This window comes from Augochlora pura, chromosome 3 (assembly GCF_028453695.1).
Source record: "Augochlora pura isolate Apur16 chromosome 3, APUR_v2.2.1, whole genome shotgun sequence".
NCBI classification, from domain to species: domain Eukaryota; kingdom Metazoa; phylum Arthropoda; class Insecta; order Hymenoptera; family Halictidae; genus Augochlora; species Augochlora pura.
Genome location: NC_135774.1, coordinates 23432863 through 23452942, shown reverse-complemented (window position 1 = coordinate 23452942; position 20080 = coordinate 23432863). Strand labels below are relative to the sequence as shown.

The 20080-nt window shown below is 35.6% G+C and overlaps 4 protein-coding genes across 8 annotated transcripts; 2 read left to right on the top strand and 2 right to left on the bottom strand.

Annotated features, from left to right (window-relative positions):
- Window positions 1–682: 682 nt before the first annotated feature.
- Window positions 683–2649, top strand: LOC144467820 (aldo-keto reductase 1B-like). Its single transcript, XM_078176781.1, has 5 exons — window positions 683–1078; window positions 1391–1870; window positions 1947–2153; window positions 2234–2382; window positions 2474–2649. Exons 1-5 carry the CDS (start codon window positions 1004–1006, stop codon window positions 2514–2516), a joined length of 954 nt encoding a protein of 317 aa, XP_078032907.1. The 5' UTR covers window positions 683–1003; the 3' UTR covers window positions 2517–2649.
- Window positions 2650–2778: 129 nt separating this feature from the next.
- On the bottom strand, window positions 2779–4680 carry LOC144467883 (uncharacterized). The gene is made up of 5 exons (XM_078176866.1): window positions 4420–4680; window positions 3817–4278; window positions 3571–3762; window positions 3178–3493; window positions 2779–3104 (listed from the first exon to the last, which is right to left on the bottom strand). The coding sequence occupies exons 1-5, from the start codon at window positions 4678–4680 to the stop codon at window positions 2779–2781; spliced, it is 1557 nt and encodes a 518-aa protein (XP_078032992.1).
- A 1763-nt stretch (window positions 4681–6443) lies between these two features.
- Mrpl43 (mitochondrial ribosomal protein L43) lies at window positions 6444–7684 on the top strand. Its single transcript, XM_078197475.1, has 4 exons — window positions 6444–6728; window positions 6993–7099; window positions 7170–7375; window positions 7456–7684. Exons 1-4 carry the CDS (start codon window positions 6592–6594, stop codon window positions 7576–7578), a joined length of 573 nt encoding a protein of 190 aa, XP_078053601.1. The 5' UTR covers window positions 6444–6591; the 3' UTR covers window positions 7579–7684.
- Gpat4 (Glycerol-3-phosphate acyltransferase 4) lies at window positions 7683–19872 on the bottom strand. 5 transcript variants are annotated; one of them, XM_078197470.1, is made up of 11 exons: window positions 19679–19872; window positions 12296–12580; window positions 12076–12213; window positions 11756–11890; window positions 11330–11566; window positions 10876–10905; window positions 10574–10807; window positions 10117–10232; window positions 9892–10033; window positions 9610–9818; window positions 7683–9538 (listed from the first exon to the last, which is right to left on the bottom strand). In XM_078197470.1, exons 1-11 carry the CDS (start codon window positions 19829–19831, stop codon window positions 9451–9453), a joined length of 1767 nt encoding a protein of 588 aa, XP_078053596.1. In that variant the 5' UTR covers window positions 19832–19872; the 3' UTR covers window positions 7683–9450. The 5 variants fall into 5 exon arrangements, with proteins under 5 accessions (XP_078053596.1, XP_078053600.1, XP_078053597.1 ...); XM_078197474.1 differs by lacking the exon at window positions 19679–19872 and adding an exon at window positions 18451–18780; XM_078197471.1 differs by lacking the exon at window positions 10876–10905.
- Window positions 19873–20080: the final 208 nt, after the last annotated feature.

The window sequence follows — 20080 nt, the reverse complement described above, 5'->3', positions numbered from 1 at the left end:
CAAATTAACCCACAAAAAGTCTCCACCACAACAATGAATTCACGTAAACAAGCATGCAGAATGTATCAACGTAAAACAATTGGTCCCCCCAAAGGAGCATTCAAATGATATTAGTAAACCCTCCAAAAAACCTCTAAGAATTGTTAATAACAACCCCCTCACCAACCCCCCAACCTTCTCACATCCTGAACGTTTGCGGAATTTCCACTCAAGGACTATTTGTGCCTTATTCTACTCGGAAACTGTTCCAAGAGACGAAGGAGAACCTCGCAAATAGGCTTAAACGATTCTAGTAGATTGCCAGTGAAAATTTATTGGCATCATCCAATCCTATTTGTGATGGATAATACTCCCACTCCTACTCTTTTGGAAGAAACTCGTAAAACGATCAGGATACTGAAGATCTATTCAGCGCCAAATTGATATAAATTTGCTCGTAAAATACTCCGTCGAGCGTTTTACACATGTTTAGTCGAAGTTCTTACTCGTATTCTATTATTTATTTCAACTTTTCATACAATGCAATCGATGGAATAAAATTATATCTGCATTTTTATAATGTTTCGTTTCAAGTAAGTATCTTTGTCCTTGAAAGAATGTCTATATCTTTAGCTACGTTCGCAATGGTACGGATTACTTGCTAGTTTGATTCAGCACTTACTTACAAAAATATTTCTGTGTCACTCTTATCGCAGTTCTTACGTTTTGTTACTTTTTGGAATGCTTATTTCACAACGATAACGTTTGATTACGGAGCTGTTGCGGATAAATAATATACTTGCAAAAACTTACAAGCGGCCACATAAGATTACTTGACGATTATTCTTATCTGATTAACCGGAGAGGAGCAGGATAGGGCATTTATAAAAGAACCACTGTAGGTAAATCTATCGGCATTGTATACCGTGGTCTAGCAGTTATCGGTGTGTCGGAGATAGTGAAGTGTGACGATTGCGTGCAAATAGTTTTGTGTTCGAGTAACAAAATTTTAAACATTGTCAAAATGATCCAGGACGTACTAATGTTGAAGTTCAACAATGGCAACAAGGTACCAGCTTTAGGATTGGGCACATGGCAAGTAAGTTAATACCTTTTTGGTGAGCACAATATCGAAAGGATCGTAAATTTCTGCAATTTGCATACATGTTTTTTTAATTATAACAGTTTAATTAATGAATATATATAGTTTATAGTTTGGTATTTTTATACCAACATCAATTATTAGATCTTATAGTAATTTTGTATTTGAAATCACAATATGACATCAGTTCAGTTTGATAAAAGCATTTAATGAAAATGGATAAAAATGATATGATATACATAGACGAAATTATTTAATACCATTGCAGCTGGAGATAATACGTATTAATTCATATATATGTATATATAGTCTAAACCTGGTGAGGTTACACAAGCAGTCAAGGATGCCATTGACTTGGGATATCGTCATATTGACTGTGCCCATGCATATAGAAATGAGAAGGAAGTCGGTGCTGCCCTTAAAGCCAAGATAGCTGAAGGTGTTGTGAAAAGGGAAGACCTTTTCATAACAAGCAAATTGTGGAATACCTTCCACAAACCAGAATTGGTTGAACCAGCTATCAAAACTACACTATCCAATCTGGGTTTGGAATACTTGGATCTGTACTTGATTCATACTCCAATGGCTTTCAAAGAAGGCGATGATCTTCTCCCAAAAAATGATGATGATACTATAGCCTTCAGCAATGTTGATTATCTAGATACATGGAAGGCTATGGAAGGTTTGGTAACTAAGGGACTTGCAAAGAATATTGGTGTTAGCAACTTCAACTCTGAACAAATGGAAAGAGTGCTAAAGAACTGTACCATTAAACCAGTTACAAATCAGGTGTGCATTAATGTTTAAACTCGTATTATTGTTTGTAAGGGGACATCTATGATAGTAGGACTATCTATTTTTATAGATTGAATGCCATCCTTACTTAACTCAGAAGAAGCTCTCCGCACTCTGTGCGGAGAAAGGCATTCTTGTCACAGCATACAGTCCTCTTGGATGTCCCGGGCATCCCCAGGAAAAACCTGATGATCCCAAACTGTTGGATGACAAAAAATTGTGTGAATTAGCAAAAAAATATAATAAGACACCTGCCCAAGTTTTGATCAGATATCAGGTACATAAATGTACTTATTTGTAAATCAATCAGTCATATTCAGTGAACTAAGAATGTTTATTTAAGCAAATCTTTTGTAGCTGGACCGTGGACACATTGTAATTCCCAAATCAGTTACAAAATCGCGAATCGCTCAAAACAGTGAGGTCTTCGATTTCAAGCTTACTCCTGAAGATATCGCATACATTGATACATTCGATTGTAATGGCAGGATCTGTGCAATACCTAAGTAAATATGTGTTCATTTTACAATTTTTACTTGCTATTTCTCAATTATTTTATTTATGTTTTTGTCACCAAAATTAAATTTCTTTTTTCAGTTTTTCATCTGGTCCCCATTTTCCCTTCCACATTCCTTTCTAAGAAAGGAATTTAATTGAAATAAAAATGTCTGTAAGTGGATAGTGTTGGAAAACTTTTGAAGTTGCTCTGTGTTAATTTTCTATGTAAAGTATTTATAAAATAAGTATCTTGTAAATATATATATACATATATATGTGTGTATTTACTTTCGTTACTCAATCTCTCTAATAAAGATCTAAACAGTAAACTCTAATGTGACAAACAAAACTTGTTTTAAGTATTTTGACCAAAACTGTTGCTCTTGAGCTTGGCGATGTGCTAGTTAATTGCATTGACATGAATATGAATCATCGCTATCTTCACAGCCGCAAGAACAGCATTCACAAAAGTCATTGTCACTATTGCTATCATCAGTATGTAGATTATTATGCAGTTGGGAAGCTGTGGGTTGATACATTTCCAATGGATCCAATTCATCGCTGCAATCACACTTTGCGTCTGACAATCCTTTGGCACACTTTCCTTTGCAATTGCATCTGCAATTGTTTGTGGGTGGAAAACAATCTTTGTACAACATTGAAGGACAAATTTCGCATGGACCTTTCAGATTGCATGGTGGCATGTACAATTTGCATGGTTTTTTAATACCTATACAACGAAATTAAAAGTAATTAATATTCAGAATAGGCACTATCTCCAAGAATAGATTAATGAGAGTGACCATGATCAGCTAGACAGCAGGGGGTGTCAAAACAAGATTTTCTAGGACCCATATGGCCAAAGCAACCTTTGTGCGGCTTCATACAGGGAATATTACAAGGTGTAAACAATTTTCCTGCACAAAGTTTAGCCTTTCCTTTTTTGCTGCTACCTTTTTTAGCAACTGGAGGACAAACATCGCGTTCACAAGGTTTGCAAGGACTCATGGTTTTTGATGTTTTGGCCTGTTCATTACTAGTTGTCTTCTTTTCTTTCGGTTCTTTCATGGGACGAACTGGGTCCGTCGACGCTTCGACTGTAACCGGTTTGTCAGATTTCTATCATGCGATTAAGTATTATTAAGTGACAATAATTTAGTAAAAATGACTAATAAGCAGGTTTAGCATTTTCTTACATTGTTTTCCTGAGTGGAAAGTGTACTTGATTCATTAACTTTTGGAGAAGAAATACCTTCCTGACTCTGCTGACTTTTTGAAAACCAATTAGGTATCCATGAAGACTTTTTCTCCATTGTTCCTTGTGATTTATCTTGTTTGCTAACACTGTGTTCAGAAGTAGACACTATTGCATCGTTCTGAGTCTGTGACTGTATAGAACTATATAAATTAATTGCTCCCACTTATTCTATAACTGATCTTACCTTTTCACTTTCATTAAGAACTTCTCTACCCTCATGACCCAGCTTTTTCTTGAAATGATGAGTAGCTGGTTTGTACCATGGGCACTTTTTAGGCTCATAGCATAGCATCCTCCCATTGCAATCCATGCTTTGAAGACAACTAACTACTTTTCGTTTATCACAGATATTTTTATATTCTTTGCATGTTAATAATCGGTCCATATGTTCTTTGAACAGTGTCTCCTTCTGCTCCATCTGCTTGATACAGTGTTTCATGCATAGCTCTTCTTTAGCTAATTGATGAATCTTTGACAGACAAATCAAATCCTCCGAGTGTATAGAGTGTAGACTTGGAGTAGTGTAACTCTTAACTTCTTTCTCCAAACTGGTCAACTTCGCATTCATTTCTTTGTTCAAGAGTTCTAAAGACTCGAGTTCCATATCTGTTTCTTCCAATTTAATGTCTGCTTGAATAATCTTCTCCTTTGAACAGAAAAAGAATCATTGGTGAATGTTTCATGTGAATTTTATACGCTGCTTAATGTATAATTGTATTTAATAAAGTTTGGACCCCGGGTGCGAAGATTTACCCGATTTAATCGTTGAATGTCAATCGTTCCGTACATGCAACTCGGCTGTTTCCCCGTTTAGTTCCTTCACCGCGTTCTTCAAGCTTGCGAGAAGTTTTTCAGTTGGGTCCGGTTGCGTAGAAAATTTCTTCATGATTTCGCGGACTTTACAAGTCGGTGCATCATCACATTTATCCTTGGCCATCCACATGTTGTACGCTATCAACGCTGGAATAGATCGTTCCATCGTCGTGATCTTTTCGCGTAAATACTTCTGTTTGCCGATCAGATCGCAACGACGTTCTTCCATCTTCATTGTAATGTCTTCGAAATACGGAATGCATTCGATCGGTTTTGCTACCGATTTCGGACCTGATAAATATAAACACATTAAAAAGATCGGGAATAGATCTTATTTACAACATTGTCGAATCATTTTTTCGGGACTGATACATGCATTTACATCCAGACATCTTGCTAAGGGAATTTAGTTTCTCTAGAAATAACAATTACAAACAGATTGTCGTGTTTCTTCTAATTAGATTTAAAACCTGCTATTTCGTATTACGACTTTTTACGGATCTTTTTCAATGGAAATTTTGAAGAGCGGGTTGCTTTTGACAATTTCGATTGAAAAATACCTGTCAATGTCAAAGTCAAAACTCAAAACGAAAATTTACGTCAAACAGAGTGAAGTCGGTGACATCGGTATTCACTGAAATTAACAGCGAAAAAAGTAGAATAACTGATCAAAATATGTATGTACATATTTCACAGTTTCAAAAGAAAAAACACTACAGAAATCGTAATGTATTAACGTCGCGCCCCGTGCTGAGCAAGATATATTAATTTCATTAGGTAACAAAACTTACGAAAATCGGACTTGAAATCTGGAGCAGGCAGAAGGATACAATAATGTTGCCCATTGTCTTAGCCAAGAGTTAGTAAAGTAATCTACCTACATTTTTTTTTAATAAATTATCTCAATATGAGTTAAGACTGGTCTTTTTTTCATTGTCGTCTTGAATACATTAAAGATAAAACTCTTTTAGAAAGACGGAGGATTCGATAAGTCGTGACACGGATGATGACAAATGTTCCTTAATAACCGGAACCAGCATCTCCCTTCAAGACAGTACAGCAAGCACGATCACTAGCTTGGCTAAATCCAGCTACGAACATAATTTTGAGGATCGTGTATTGTACACGCAGGGCGGTGGGCGCAGATTTAACTATAAAAAGAGGAAAACTTCCAGTGAAAATGGAATATTTAGTGCTCCACCCGGTGTCAGCCCGCATCACGTTAAATCGTCAATTATCCGTCGCAATACAAGTTCATTATTTCATTCTATATAATTATGCTACAATATTAATAGTTTTTTTCGGAATTAATACTATACATTTAAATAATATATATTAATATCAATTGTTTTCGTTACATATAACAGATGGATCGCGATTGATTTTCATTTGGCCCCAAAAACCACAGAAAAGCAAATTTCTGAGAATATTGATGCCCGTAATGCGCGGCATCTTAATCGGATGTATATTCATGGACGTAGCTCATTTTTGGCCAGGAGAATTTTTACCTACGTCGTTACCGTCTATAATGTCTATTCCTTTGCCGCCTATTAAATGCAATGTAATTGAACCACGCTGGTTTGATAACAGTTAAATTTTATTTGACTAGATCTTTGGACGCAGATGATAATTACGAAACTCTTTAACAAACAATGAGTTGTAAAGTAAAAAATATGTAATGAATGTAGGACAATCGAATGTATTTTGAAACATTAATGAAATTGAGATATAATAAATAAATTTGATATGAGCACTTTCCCCTGAGGAGTCTACAAACTGAAGAAGAATACGATATAATGCCTCATATTTTGCAGAACTCTCCGTTTGAAACGGAGGCAATATTTGTAAAAGCTAGAAAAGGTTGAGGGGATTGTCGGCTTCCCCAATTGTGATACTCCTGCGCTGATACAACGTTCAGCAACGCGCAGGTCATCTTCTTGCTACATGGCTTATTCCCACTGCTTCGGTGCTCGCCTTTCAATAAGTGTGAAAAGTTTGTATGTAGTAGATTTGGGGAAGCGCGTGGACGTGAGTGGCGCCCCTAGGTTGCAAGCAAAATGATCACACATTGATGCTGCTTAGTAGGCAGTAAATAGTTTAGACACGGTGATCATTATACAGAAAATATTTATTTACAACCGGGAAAATGTCAAATCACCACTTATTCCTTAAATTTGGATTCGTTCGTCCACCTTTTGGCTTAGGCATTGGTCGCTATGTATGTCAGCTCCAAAGAGTTACATTAAAATTTTGTAAACGAATGGGTGATGGTTTTGGAGTAAGGTAATACATAACCTATCGACTGTAACTGTACATTTAATATACGGATCTATTAATTTTATTATGATAAGATTCTCGATTATTACCTCATTTAGTCGTTGTTTGTTCAATTCGTTTTTCATGTCATGTTCATTGCTTTATGACATTCTATTTTACATACTATAACCTGTAACATTATTTAGGTTCAATAATTGAACATATCAAATGAAAATTATCATTACACTGGATAACGTTTTTATTGTACATAATTATTTTGATTTTTTATAGGAAATTTGTGGAAAATGATTTGATCAATTATGCAAGAGAGAACCCTGGAGTTGTAGTATATGTCAAACCAAGAAGACACAGAAGTCCAGTTATAAAAGCAGAATATTGTAGGTTTAAAATTTTTTCTGTGACACTTAAGGAAACTGTGTATGTATAAATACTACATATTCATTACAGTGAATGGAGAGACGCAATGGATAAATGTTTCTAACTATAGTCGCGAAGATATTTACCAACTGCTGCATTTAATGAAAACGCAATATCACGATGGAACTTCTCTCAGATTACTCAAATTATGGCGTACAGACTTTCCTTCGATTCAAGGACCTTGGACTCCTTTTACTTTTAAGGAACCGTCTCTAAATTTGACAGAATATCCTGATGTAAATATTTGTTTTCCTTTTGCTTAGTTGTATCAAATTGTTCACTTTCATTCAAACAATTTTTGTTTTTTAATTTTTAGGAAAATCTTGGGAAATATAAATTACAGACACCCACGGCAACAGAAGAATTGATTAGATTATTTAAGGAACAACAAGAAATGGAGAAACTGCAAGAAGAAAAGTCTAAAAAGAGTATTGGTTAAATAATATGTTCAACTAATTATAATATTGTACTATATAAATGAACAATGTAAATAAATTTGTAGAAGTTGACGGATTGAAGTTTTTAATCAATAGAGTATAACACTGAAGTATCATTTTTTTTTTATTTTCCTTTGCATGTATGTTACAAAAAAATCGAATAAATAAATAAATGAAATAGCGAAATGGAAACGTATATACAAGTAGTAAAACGTTATAGTCTCTATTGAATATGGAATTGTAGTTTCTCCAAAACAAAATTATTAATTTCTTATAAATTCACTTATAGTATCTATTGGGCTTTATAAATATGTACACATAAGTTGTAAAATGTAAGAAGTTAATACATATGATTAAATATTAATACCAAGTATAATCAGGCAGGAAGATTATATAATAATTAATTATTAATCATGAATTTGTGCAGTACGTTTCTGTGATGTAAGTTTATCAGTGACTAGCGCAATATCTTTAGTACCTAGCAGAAGCAGATTTACAGTTCAAGAACCTGTAGACGTGAATTTAATTAGTGTTTAATAGAACTGCCATATTATGCTGATAGATACACGGTACTTGTTTTTTGTTTCACTACGTTTTTGTTCATAGTATCCTATATATTCATTGCTATACAAAAATATACAGTGACATCGCATGTAGCACCATAGTTCATAAATAAACAACTTTACGAACTAATTTTCTAATCCTATTTCCTTTTAATTAACAATTTCATTTAACATTTTGTTTTTTAACACGTGTTTTCATTCATGTAACCACCTATATGCACAATATAAAACATTACATTTTTTGGTACCTTCATACGAAAAATAAAAATATATTTGTCTAATAAAAATTATATGAAGCAATTACACAACTACCTACTTTTATATCTGAATGCCTTAGCCAAACGAAATTCAACTTTACTTAAAAGGGTTAACAATATGTTATTCTATTGTCGAAGGATCAAATTAATACGGATAATAAATGAAATTTACGCCATGTACTTATACAAATTTTTCAAGATTTGCGATTTCATTTGTCTTGATTTCATTAAAGTGAAATTCTGTGAACTATAAAAATAGAAAATATGTTTACACTCGGATTACAGATAACGCGATGCTACCGATTCTCCAAGGGATGGGTGCAACAGTATAGCCCTGTTATATTCCGATTTCGTTCATTGAGAAATGTGAATAAATAGTTTATTTTTTAAACTACAATAGAGACAGTAATATCTTTTCCTACCCTTCTTACAAAAAAAAGACAAAAAAAAATGCAACTTCTCCTCGATAATATCAAATAGATTGAATCCACGTATCAAATTAATGAGATAATGAGGGGTGATCTAAAAAATGTAAGAATGTGAAATGGATGATTTCGATGCTACACACACTCACACACAAAATATCACACACTGTGCATACCATTCCGCACTATACGTTTCATGATGTATAAATAATAACTTTACAATGCCATGTTATAGAATCTCATTATTAAAAAGTTGACAAATATGGTACATGCAATATTTCAAAATAAAATTTTGTTTACCGTTAATGAACGGGTTTATGAATTTGTTTTGATCACGTAATGCAAAATCTGATTCGATTACAATCGAAATATTAAAACTATCTATTGATAAATTAGAAAATGTCTATGGAAATCTATCAATTATTCCAGGTATAAATAATAGTTCTATAATTTGCACTGTACCATACCTGTAAAAAGAAATGGTTTGAATCATGCGTACTAACAATCTTTTCTCCCGAGCAAACAATGTCCACAAGAAATACAAACAGCACATTGGATGAGATGGTCTCATTTAAGCAAAATATCACACATTATATCGATGGTGAAGATGCGACTAGAGATGATTTGACTCATTCAAATTTAATTCGTTTACTAATCTCTTCTTGTTGTTTTTCCCTCCACTCTTTCTTAGGTTTCATTCTCTTGAGTTGACCGTCCCTACAGAATAACATCATTGAATCATTTGCTTGATTATTTGTCTTTACATTTTCAACCGTGTAAGAACGTACCATTGTAAGTCAACTAATCCTCCTTGTCTCGCTATCACAGATTTTACTCTATTCGCGAAGTCAATAGCACTTTCGCCTTCATTTCTGTACATTGGCGGAAGATACCAGACGTCACAGACTATAGCCCAACTAGACATAGTCATGTACAAGTATTGTATCATTGAATACCTACTACTGTTCCAGAAAGCATCTCCAAACCTTGGATCATACTGAAAAATAAAACGACACTGTAACTCTCGACTTTATGGTTCACGAAACAGCCTTGTTTTGCTAAGACTATACCTTTATCGCAACAGGATAAATTACACCGCCGACCTCGAAACTGCCTTTCTTAAATTGCATAACTGATGTGTTATTAATACACGTTCCTTCCGGAAAGATGAGAATCGGTGGGTTCGTAGGATCAGATACATGTTTTTTTAATCTGTGGAGTAGAAAAATTAAAACATGAGTTTGGATACTATGTTAACACAGGTCGGTTAATAGAAATCTTGTCCTGCTAGTTACCTTTTTGCTACAGCTTCTCTATCCTTAACTTCTGATCTTTCAAACCATATATGGGGAGAGGCACGAGCCAGTGCCCTTTGCAAAATCCCCAAGAACCCACCGTGCCTTTGACCTATCTGAATTAATATTTATTAATTAAGTAATATGATTCATTCATTCATAAAGGTTTTAAATGTTAATAAACGACGATTATATTGAGTTGTTGGAAAAGCTTCAAAACCTTTATATTAGTGTCTTCATTAGACTTGTGAGTTTGTTTAAAATATTTCCAAAAACTCAATACATCTCCAAAACGTTTACACCCAGATGATGTTAAGATCAAGCGACACATACAATTTTGAATATGATGAAAACTAATATGTAACCAAAAAATACCACATTATTTTGAGTATGGTCATCGTCTCTTTCTATTTAAATCCAATGACGAAAAGGAGATGCGTCTAAGCAGGCGACATACCAAGGAGTAACAGTTATCGCACATGAGTACCAGAACGTCTATGGGAGATGTGTGATTAGCCACACATATTCCCCTTACAGGTCGATTCTCTGGGTTGTGGTAAGTAATAACTGATGACAGAGCGCTGGACAAGACACCAAAACACATTATGGAGACTTTGTAATTCAGCCATCTTTTGAAACTACCCTCTGGAACGTAGCCCACAACTGCTGTACATACCGTCAGCCACATCACCTGTAAACCATAAGCTTTGCACCTGAGAAACGATGATTCCCTCTGTACTCGTTGCTGAGTAGTTTTACCTGCAAAGCAAAGTTACAGGATACTGTTACCTGTAACATTTACTAATGCATTTCAACTTTGTTGGTTGGCAGTATTTTATTTTATGTTTCGAAAGAAACAATTAATAGGGGAAGAAATTGATATAACTCAAAAATGCAAGATTGTGGTAATAAATATTTAAATTTTTCAGTCCATTAATGGAAGGTTATGTTGATTAATCAGTTGTCTTGTTTATTGTTAGTGGTCTTCCCCAGTTGTTGCAAACTAAATTAAACCCAATGTTCGCGCAATGCAATCGATCGTATTCGCGTGTGTGAAACTCAAAGGAAACGCATGTTGTATATTCTTCCAGCCATTGGACATACACAAGACAGTACTAAGAATGGATTAATTCCCAAAAGAGAATGACGCCAGATGGATGACGAATTTTGAAAACAACCGTGACATATTGATATCCTCAAAATGATATATTACCAAAGCGAATGTCGTCTGTGTGGACAAGATGCACACATCGATTGTGGAAGTGTGATTCGACACGCACACTCCTCCAGTTTTCGGTTTGTACTCTGGATTATGGATTGTAATTGTAGCCGATAAACATTGCGATATTAGTCTGAATGCGATCAGACTACCCGTGCTGTATGCCCATTTCTTAATAAAACCGTTTGGCAGCAAGTTGATACAAAATGTCGTAATTACAAGGAACTGTACCTAGGGAGCTTTGTTATTAGTTCACTTACAAATTCGTAACTATTTTTCGTTTTGCATCTAGAACTCACAAATTGAAATACATCCTTGCACATAAACTAAAATATAATCATCGACGTTTATCAGATATCCTATCAACTTTTCTCCGATCTGTATCTACAATGTTCGCGAGACAAATCTGTGCGAACTTACCCCTATAAAACAAATAAATATCCTCAGAGGTAGGAGAAAACAATATCGCATAAAGAATCCGAACATCCATATCACAGTCAACTTCCACGAAATAAATTCGTAGTGTCTATTTGTACGAGTTAATAGGTTCCAGTTCTGAAATAAATAACAACTTGTTATTTAAGAGAATCAAACTGGTTCAGATAATGCGTCAACTATCTAATTAATAACACTAAAGAGACTACCTAGGAGTACATACTATCCAGGAGTAGACAACTTAATTACCGCAGAATTTCGTGTACAACAGTGCACATCAGTTTTATGAATTAATGAAAAATTACCTTAAGCTCCTCCGCTTCAAAACGAGAAGTTACTTCATCCTCGATAATAGCCTCTACGCCGGCTTTGATGTAGTCTAAACAAATTGCCGGTTCAAATTCCCCCTTTAACGACTCAAATGAATCTCTGCGAATGAGGCTCTGCAAGAATGATTAATTGCAAGTCAATTGTTTGAATAACCTTTCGCAAGGAGTGATTACAGAAGAATAGAGAGAGGATTACCTCATTTTTGTCGGCATCGGTGATCTGTGACTCCGTCGCCTTTGACTCTTCCAGGTGATTTCTATGATTCTGCATTTCCGGCTCGGGCACCAGGATCAGGTCCTTTGATCTAGCTATCACGTTGTTGCCGAGGATACCGTTCTGTCCTTTGTGGCTCGTGCCCATTGAATTACACGCGTTCTGCTTTTCGACGAACGTCTCGTGCTCCTCGTCCGCATCCTCTTGGCCGTCCCGATTCCACGTGCCGTTTCTCTTCTTGACATTTTCAATGTTTTGCCGGCCATACTGTAGCAAAGACGACGTGTAGTTAATGATTCGGAAGAATTTCTATTGCAACCTTCGCAACGGTACTCGAACGTTAAACGTAGTAAACGAACAATGGGGTCATTCGATTTAAAATTCATTATCGAGACACTCAGACCGGAAACGAATCGAATCACGATGAAATACGGAATGCAAATTAAGGAAATTGTCATTATCGCAGTGTTGGTGATAGAGTTACGTAATTTCACATAAACTCGGATATATGGACTACCATATTGCCGAAAATTATCGGAGTTTTCGGCATACGAATAATTACCGTTATACGCTACAAAACAGTTTACCATCTAGGGGAAAATTAATATTAAGTGTCCAAAGATGCAATTATTCTGGGTGAGTTGTTTTTAAGTGCTTATAAGGTGATTATTCCTATCGATTTTCTATTTTTATCGCGGTGAAGTGCATGCAGAAGACTGCGAAGGATGCTCGAAGTTCTTGGATAGTTTCTCAGCATCTCTGGCCTAATAAAATCGGAGCGACTCTATTCAATAGTCTCTTGCTTTTGACATCATTGATTCTTTCAGCAGGTGCGCGGAACGCTTTAGCGTCGATAAATGCACATGCAAAAACTGGAAGCAATGAATTGAAAACATTTACATGTGAAGCCTAATTAGGAACATAAATTATCGACGTTAAATAACTTTCTTTCCCAGTGTGCAACAGGTTTTATGCATTATGTAATCCGGAAAAAAGTAAACTTTATATTGACATTCATAACTTTTTACTCGGCGACATAAATGTTTGCTTCGTAAATACTGCTTTATTCCGTTTGAAATATTTTTACAATAACGTAAACAACATACAAAATTGTTCCACGCGAAGAGTGTTCAGATAGTTTTCAAAATGCAAAATTTGTGTGAATTTGATTATTCGACTATGAACGATAAACGAAGGAAAAAATGATTGATATGAAATTAATCAGGTAAAGATGTCACCGATGAGATTGCTTAACAATAATCTGTTCTTGGATTGGGGATCGATCAGAAATGTCTAAATAATGCAGTATACAGAATGCAATTACGCGATACGTTATCAATAAGCGATACGTTCAATGTTGTGTTTCGTAAGTAAATTGCAACGCGACGAACGAGAAACGACGGCGGTGAAATTTGAGGAACGTTTTGAAAATAAAAGGAAGTTCAGCAAATTGAATTGATCTTTGCGACTTCCAACTCTGTATTCACAATATTACCTAACCAACATAGATACATGGAAATGTAAATAAAAACTATTGTATAAGACATTATTACGGTCATCGTATGGTCAGCAAAATTTAAATCGTCATTTTAACTTTACATACTGCTTCTACTGATTCTACTTTCCATACATTGAAAACTTTAAAAATAACTAATGTATGCGTATGCAATTGAAGCCGGTTACGTAATATACAGATCGCAGGATTACGATAATGGTAAATAAGCAAGCACAAAATAATAAGACTGTTGTAAAATCGAATGCAATCATTACCTTTAAACTTTAACACAATGAAATCGTGAGAGACAGAAATTAATACAGATAATCAACGACTTCGTGAATAACAAAACGTGTTCACAAGTCAGAGTTAAACGGATCCGCAAACTTGAAACTGCACTTATCATGTTAAACTTCTTTTTATATAATATCTGGTTACGAAGACGAATTTTACAGGATTATGTCACCTAGGCGTATTGCGACGAAGTGTAATATAGAGAACTATCATTCATCGATAGAAGTTGCAGTAGTGCGACGCATAAGAAACTCGTCTGATTATGAAGCATTGATATAAGTTTTTCATGAAAATGTCCCCCACTTGAAAGAAAAACCATTATAATAAAACAGGTGAAAACATCTTTGAGTATGTTACAAATGTGATTGAATATGTTGCGATTCATCATAATCTTTCAAATTATAAAGATGACTTTTAAAGTGTAAAATGAACATGAGTGGTTTATCAGTATCAGATAAGTTCTCCAAAAATTAAGTCCTCTTGAATCTGTTATTTTTTCTATTATCAGCAAGATCTTTTTCAAGTTACAGCAATTTTGCACATCGATCATGTCCTTTCTCAAGACTGATTCTAGCTAAGGCGCATTGTTGCCAAATCCTTCTGCGTACCTCAAGGTAACTGCAACTAAAGCCTACAGCATGTCCCATTTAACTTCAGTTCTTTTTACCTATAAAAATTGTTAAAAATAGCTGTGCTCTCTCAGGTCCAAAAGTGGTGCAAGTTCCTCGAGCGAAGCATTACCTTACTTCTGAAGGTCATCGACTGGCCTTGGTAAAAGAGATCGGAGATAAATAACCGAAGAAGAAGAGCGAACCTTTCATGTACCGTACACACTATCGAAAGCTGCGGATTCAGATAAGGAACCGTCTAGTTCGCCACGTGTCTTCTCCGATCGACAAATTAACTTGGTTCGCTTCGCAATGTATCGATAACAGTAACGAAAGTACAGTAGATAAGAGGCCAGAGAACTTGACGAACAGAGGATGTCCACGGACTTTGCACGCTGTCTTTTCAACTTTCCTTGGTCCCGCGATGCGAGCGGATTTTTTTTTACAGACGAGAGATGCGGTGCAACACCCGTCAACCTTTGTACTATTATGCCCAGTGGCAAGATAATGTGCGGACTAGTATAATTTCACCAGTGTGTTCGGCGCGATCACGACCGAAATGTGTGATCGGAAAAAAAATCTGGCGCGACTCAAACACTAGTTGCTCAATGCCACGCCAACCAATAGTGTACCGGAATTGTTTTGGAATAACTGCTGTACGACGGGCAAAAAAGTGTTTAAAAAAAAGAACCAACCGTGCGTGTAGTAACTCAGTCGCACGTTTCATTTAACACATACGCAAATGAATAGCAAAATGTTAATGCGAGTTCTAAGACGCTAATACGATGATTTTCTGAATGATACCTTTCAAAGAAGTTTAGTATAAATTACAATTATGTGAAGTGATTTACCACGCAATGCAAACACATCTGCGATGTGAGGTAGGCTAATGAAGACAGTACATGTTACTGAATGGGAATATGTTTATTGAGGTAGCGAGCGGACTCCTTGGATGTTGGAATTCGTAAATAACTAATAATGCCTAAGATAATTGATTAGAAGATAATGTTAATGTAAAATGAAAGATGTATGTCCAGTAGTTAAAATGATAATCGAGTGTACATCAGTATGCTGTAACGGAATGACGTTACAACGAACGATATTTCTGAACCAATTACATTCCAAATCCACTGTATGCATGTATAATTGTAGTTTCTATGTCTAATGTGCGCGCGATTAATTCCTCCATTGTTATTCGCTTTAATCGACCACTCTTAGTCAGAAACAAATAAAACAATTCTCTTTCTATAAGTTTTGAAATCTCTGATATATTTTGAGAAAAGAAGTTAGCTGAAGGAATGATAGACATCCCTATATTTATAACATTTCAGTTATGACCCCTTAAATTAATTTTTTATGTCTGGTTAATTCCGATGTCACTAGTCTTTTGGATCTGCAGTTTCTGAAGGGTCGAAAGTTTTAACATCTATAGATATTTAAATATAGCTTAATACTATTAATAGCTTTATACAAAAGTATAAAGATCTTAAGATTCGAAATGCGTGAAGTTTCAAAATAGATATTCTTGTAAGTCTGAGATCTTGAACATAAGTGTTTCTTAGATTGTTAGGAGTCCGAGAATCGACATTTCTTTGTGCACAAAAATTATAGTATATTTTGAAGCCATAAGTCCAGTGTATAATGACTTATGACTCCATACGTAACGAAACTAGAACGTCTGCTAGAAATTAGGAAACAATGTCAGATGCAATTCAGGATCTAATTTTCGTGCAACTTCTTGACACAATGATAATTGCAGATCCTTTCTCGGCAACACATTATAGGCGAAATGACAAATGAGCGACATGCGGAGTCTTGACGTGCACTTATTTGCGATGGCTTGCTGATGTAATCAGCTCGAAATCATCAGTAAAATGCGGACATCTCAAAAAGTAAGTTGCGCTTCCTATCTTACCAAATCAAAATTTTTCCAGTTGTCTCTCCGGAATCGATGCCACGCAATTCCAAAGAATGTAATACTCTGCAACCTTCCCGGACGTTATATTCCGAACAAAGTTTGTAATCTAGATGAAAATCCAGCTAAAAGAAGCTTATTTCCTAGGAATAGTTTTCTTTCATGAAGAAGCTAATTCATATTCTGCCTGAATTATCATATGTCATTGACGAACCTGATCAGAAAATGTTATTTACATATGGAAAAGATTAACGAAAGTAATCGAAAGTATTTGTATAAGTAGATATACTTTATGATATAAGTAGATCAACGTTATTCACCAACGATGACAGCAACTTAACACGTTGACGCCGGCGCCGATATTCATGATTTTCTCTGTGAGTAGGCGTCCGAAATTTACAAAAATTAAATAATTATGTTAAGTTTATAATATTGAATTTCTATGTTTTAACTATTGAATATCTGTTTATAATGTTCAGATAAAATAACATAAACCTATTTTGTGAAATGCAAGCAAAATAAACAAATGTACGCAGTCCACGGGTCTGACACGTGTGACCCACCGGTGATGCACGCCGGGGTCAACATGTTAAAAACGCTCCTAACGTAAGTAACCATCGCTACCTAAACATAACGGTGTTGGTCACTTGGTACCCGACATAGGCAACCGTCGTCGTCCTTACGTATTAGTGTCGGTCACCGGTGACCGCCACGATATAAACCGAATCGTATCAAGTATCAATTGCTGATGATCACTACGACCTATTGATGACCGTAAATTTTTAAACAGAATATTACGACTGTCGTGTATGTCGACGGAACGTTTGCAATTCGATCGCATTGTTTCTGCACGTCTAACGTAATACACGCATTATCGTATTCGGTGAATGACCTTCTTTACACTAAGCGGATTAGTTGATCAACAGAGACAGAAAATTACAAATGCGTTCTATCAGACAATGAACACTTAAAACGTTGCAACAGTCTTACCTATGTTATCGCAAAAGGTATGCACATACGTTAAATAAAAAGTAAATTTAAAACGCAGATTCTTTCATTATTATCAAGACTTTTTAATACTTTTTCAAGTGGACTCCCTCGCTCAATATTTTTATCATTTCCCTGTTCCGTGGAATTATAATATCAATAATGCAATTCAAGAGAACGGTCGATCAAGCGATTAAACTGTATTTCGAAATCCGTGAAAAGTGCTTCCGGTAACGGACTTTATACCTTAGTTATCGATTCTCGTAAATTTTTTTTGATTGACTACTCCACAATGACACAATTAAAGCTGATATCACTGAAACAATTACAAATTTGCTGACAATACTATCTGTCTATTGTCTTCGAATCCTATAGGGACTCATTTTGGACTTGGGACTGAATAAGATCGTGATTAATCGATTGTACAGCATGGTTTGAACTTGGAACAATGACTTCAACATTTTGTAGAAATTATTATATTACGTATATGCGACTTCTTTTGGGTCAAGTAATTTTGATTTGAAAGTAATCGATACGTAACCGAGTTTAAGCTAATAAAAAATCGAGTAACCTCGACAAATGTAGTTTGAAATTTCGGCTGCCATTTTTGTTGCGAAAACGGGCGCATCCTGCTTTCCACTTCTTCGAGAGAGTATCATTAACATTCGAATTACGATTTAGACATTTGGTGACTGTCAAGTTCGTCGCACGTAAGTTGCAATCCGTCGAATATAGCATCCGGTGAAAACATTTTCATGAAAGACGTTAACATGTCTAATGCAAGACAAAAAAAACTTGACCTTTGATACCGAATTTTCTATTGGGATTACACGAATACCTGCAAATTTGCATATCAGCGTTGACGGCTTCAAATCAATACGGTCTAGTAACGTGCAGGCTAACGGCGTTGTTGAATCACCAAAGTACGCTTAAATTAATTCCAATTTAATATTTCCGTGGACACTGGTTAGATGCGTTGACACAACGTTGGCACAGTCAATCATGACATTAACTTTTTGAATTTGAGTCGTGCCATTGCATTCCACGTGTTACACACGTGGACTTTTCTTCGTTGCACAAGTTAATTTTAATTTATCTTAATTTACAATACCACTTTTCACCTGCATAACTGCTAACAGTACTCACTAGGACACTTTTTAATGATCTGAACACCGTACGAAGCAAGCGAAATCGACTCTATCTAAATCAACTCGCACGCAATAGAAATCGATGCCGATAGTCGAATCGCAAGGTGGTCGAGATCAACAAAGTAACAAGTTTGTTTATATTTCCTATCAGAAGCACTGCAATTAAAGATTAAAAGATATCAGACGTTCTCTTGTCCTCAAATAGAAAATGTTTGCCCACGACGAGGGTACTGCCTCGTGGAGTTGATGTTTATGTCGATCGTCAAACATGAATGCGAGGTTTAAATCCGTTTCCAGCACAATCGTGAATTTCTATTATTTAAAAATGTAGATCGCGAAACGACTCGACAAGAGAAACACTGAAAGCAATTCCACTGACATTTGAGAACGTAAATTGAATTATGGCTACCTACTTGTTGATCGTTAATTAAATATTGTGCACGGCGAAACTGGTTTGAATGCGATCATGCACCTCATTGATCGACATATCACAATGTTTACGATGGATTATTATTAACTACACGTAAACAAAGCCGTAGAGATCGTCTAGACACTGAATTTTTCGTGAAAAAAGGTTTGAAATGTGATCCCCGGAACGAAAGTTCTCGATCGTATAGAGTTGCGTGAATGACGTTTGAAATATTTGCCGGAATTTCGCTGAAAAACATGACGTTTTTGATAAACTATTTTTATATTAGACACGTGTTCTTGATCACCAGTTTCATCGCGAGACACATTTCAAAAATCTATGCAATTTCCACGAAAGCTACGACGATGACACATTTTCCTGTCCTATAGCTACGTTCTGGTAGATTAACCGGCTGAGTGTCATCAATTCAATTCACGATTTTCAAAATCCCTACGCACGGTGTAACATTTAAAGAGCTTGTAATTGTTTGTTTCGTGTGGTTGTCTTACCTCAAAAAGTGCCAACAGCAGTTTTATATATAGTCTTCGTACACCGAGCGACTTTCCGATGGAAGCGAGAAATATGATGGCAAGTAAAAACATGATAAAAGGTGTTAAAAGTAGGGAAAACGCGACAGATATGACCATCCACAATGACGCCATTTTGCTCACTGCCGAGAACTAGCCGAGAAAGTTAAACGATCCCTCGCTTCGAGCCTGGGACTAACAGCATTTGTATGGAAAGTAGAGCTCTCAGACCTGGCAGCGACGGTGGCGCCATCTTTCAAAAACTCGCGCGCTATTGCGCAACTCGTACCGTCATTTATTGGCGCCAATATTTTAAATAAACTTTTGCAAAACTAAAATACACTTCACAGTTTAATTGAAAATTGAAATTAAATGTACTAGAGT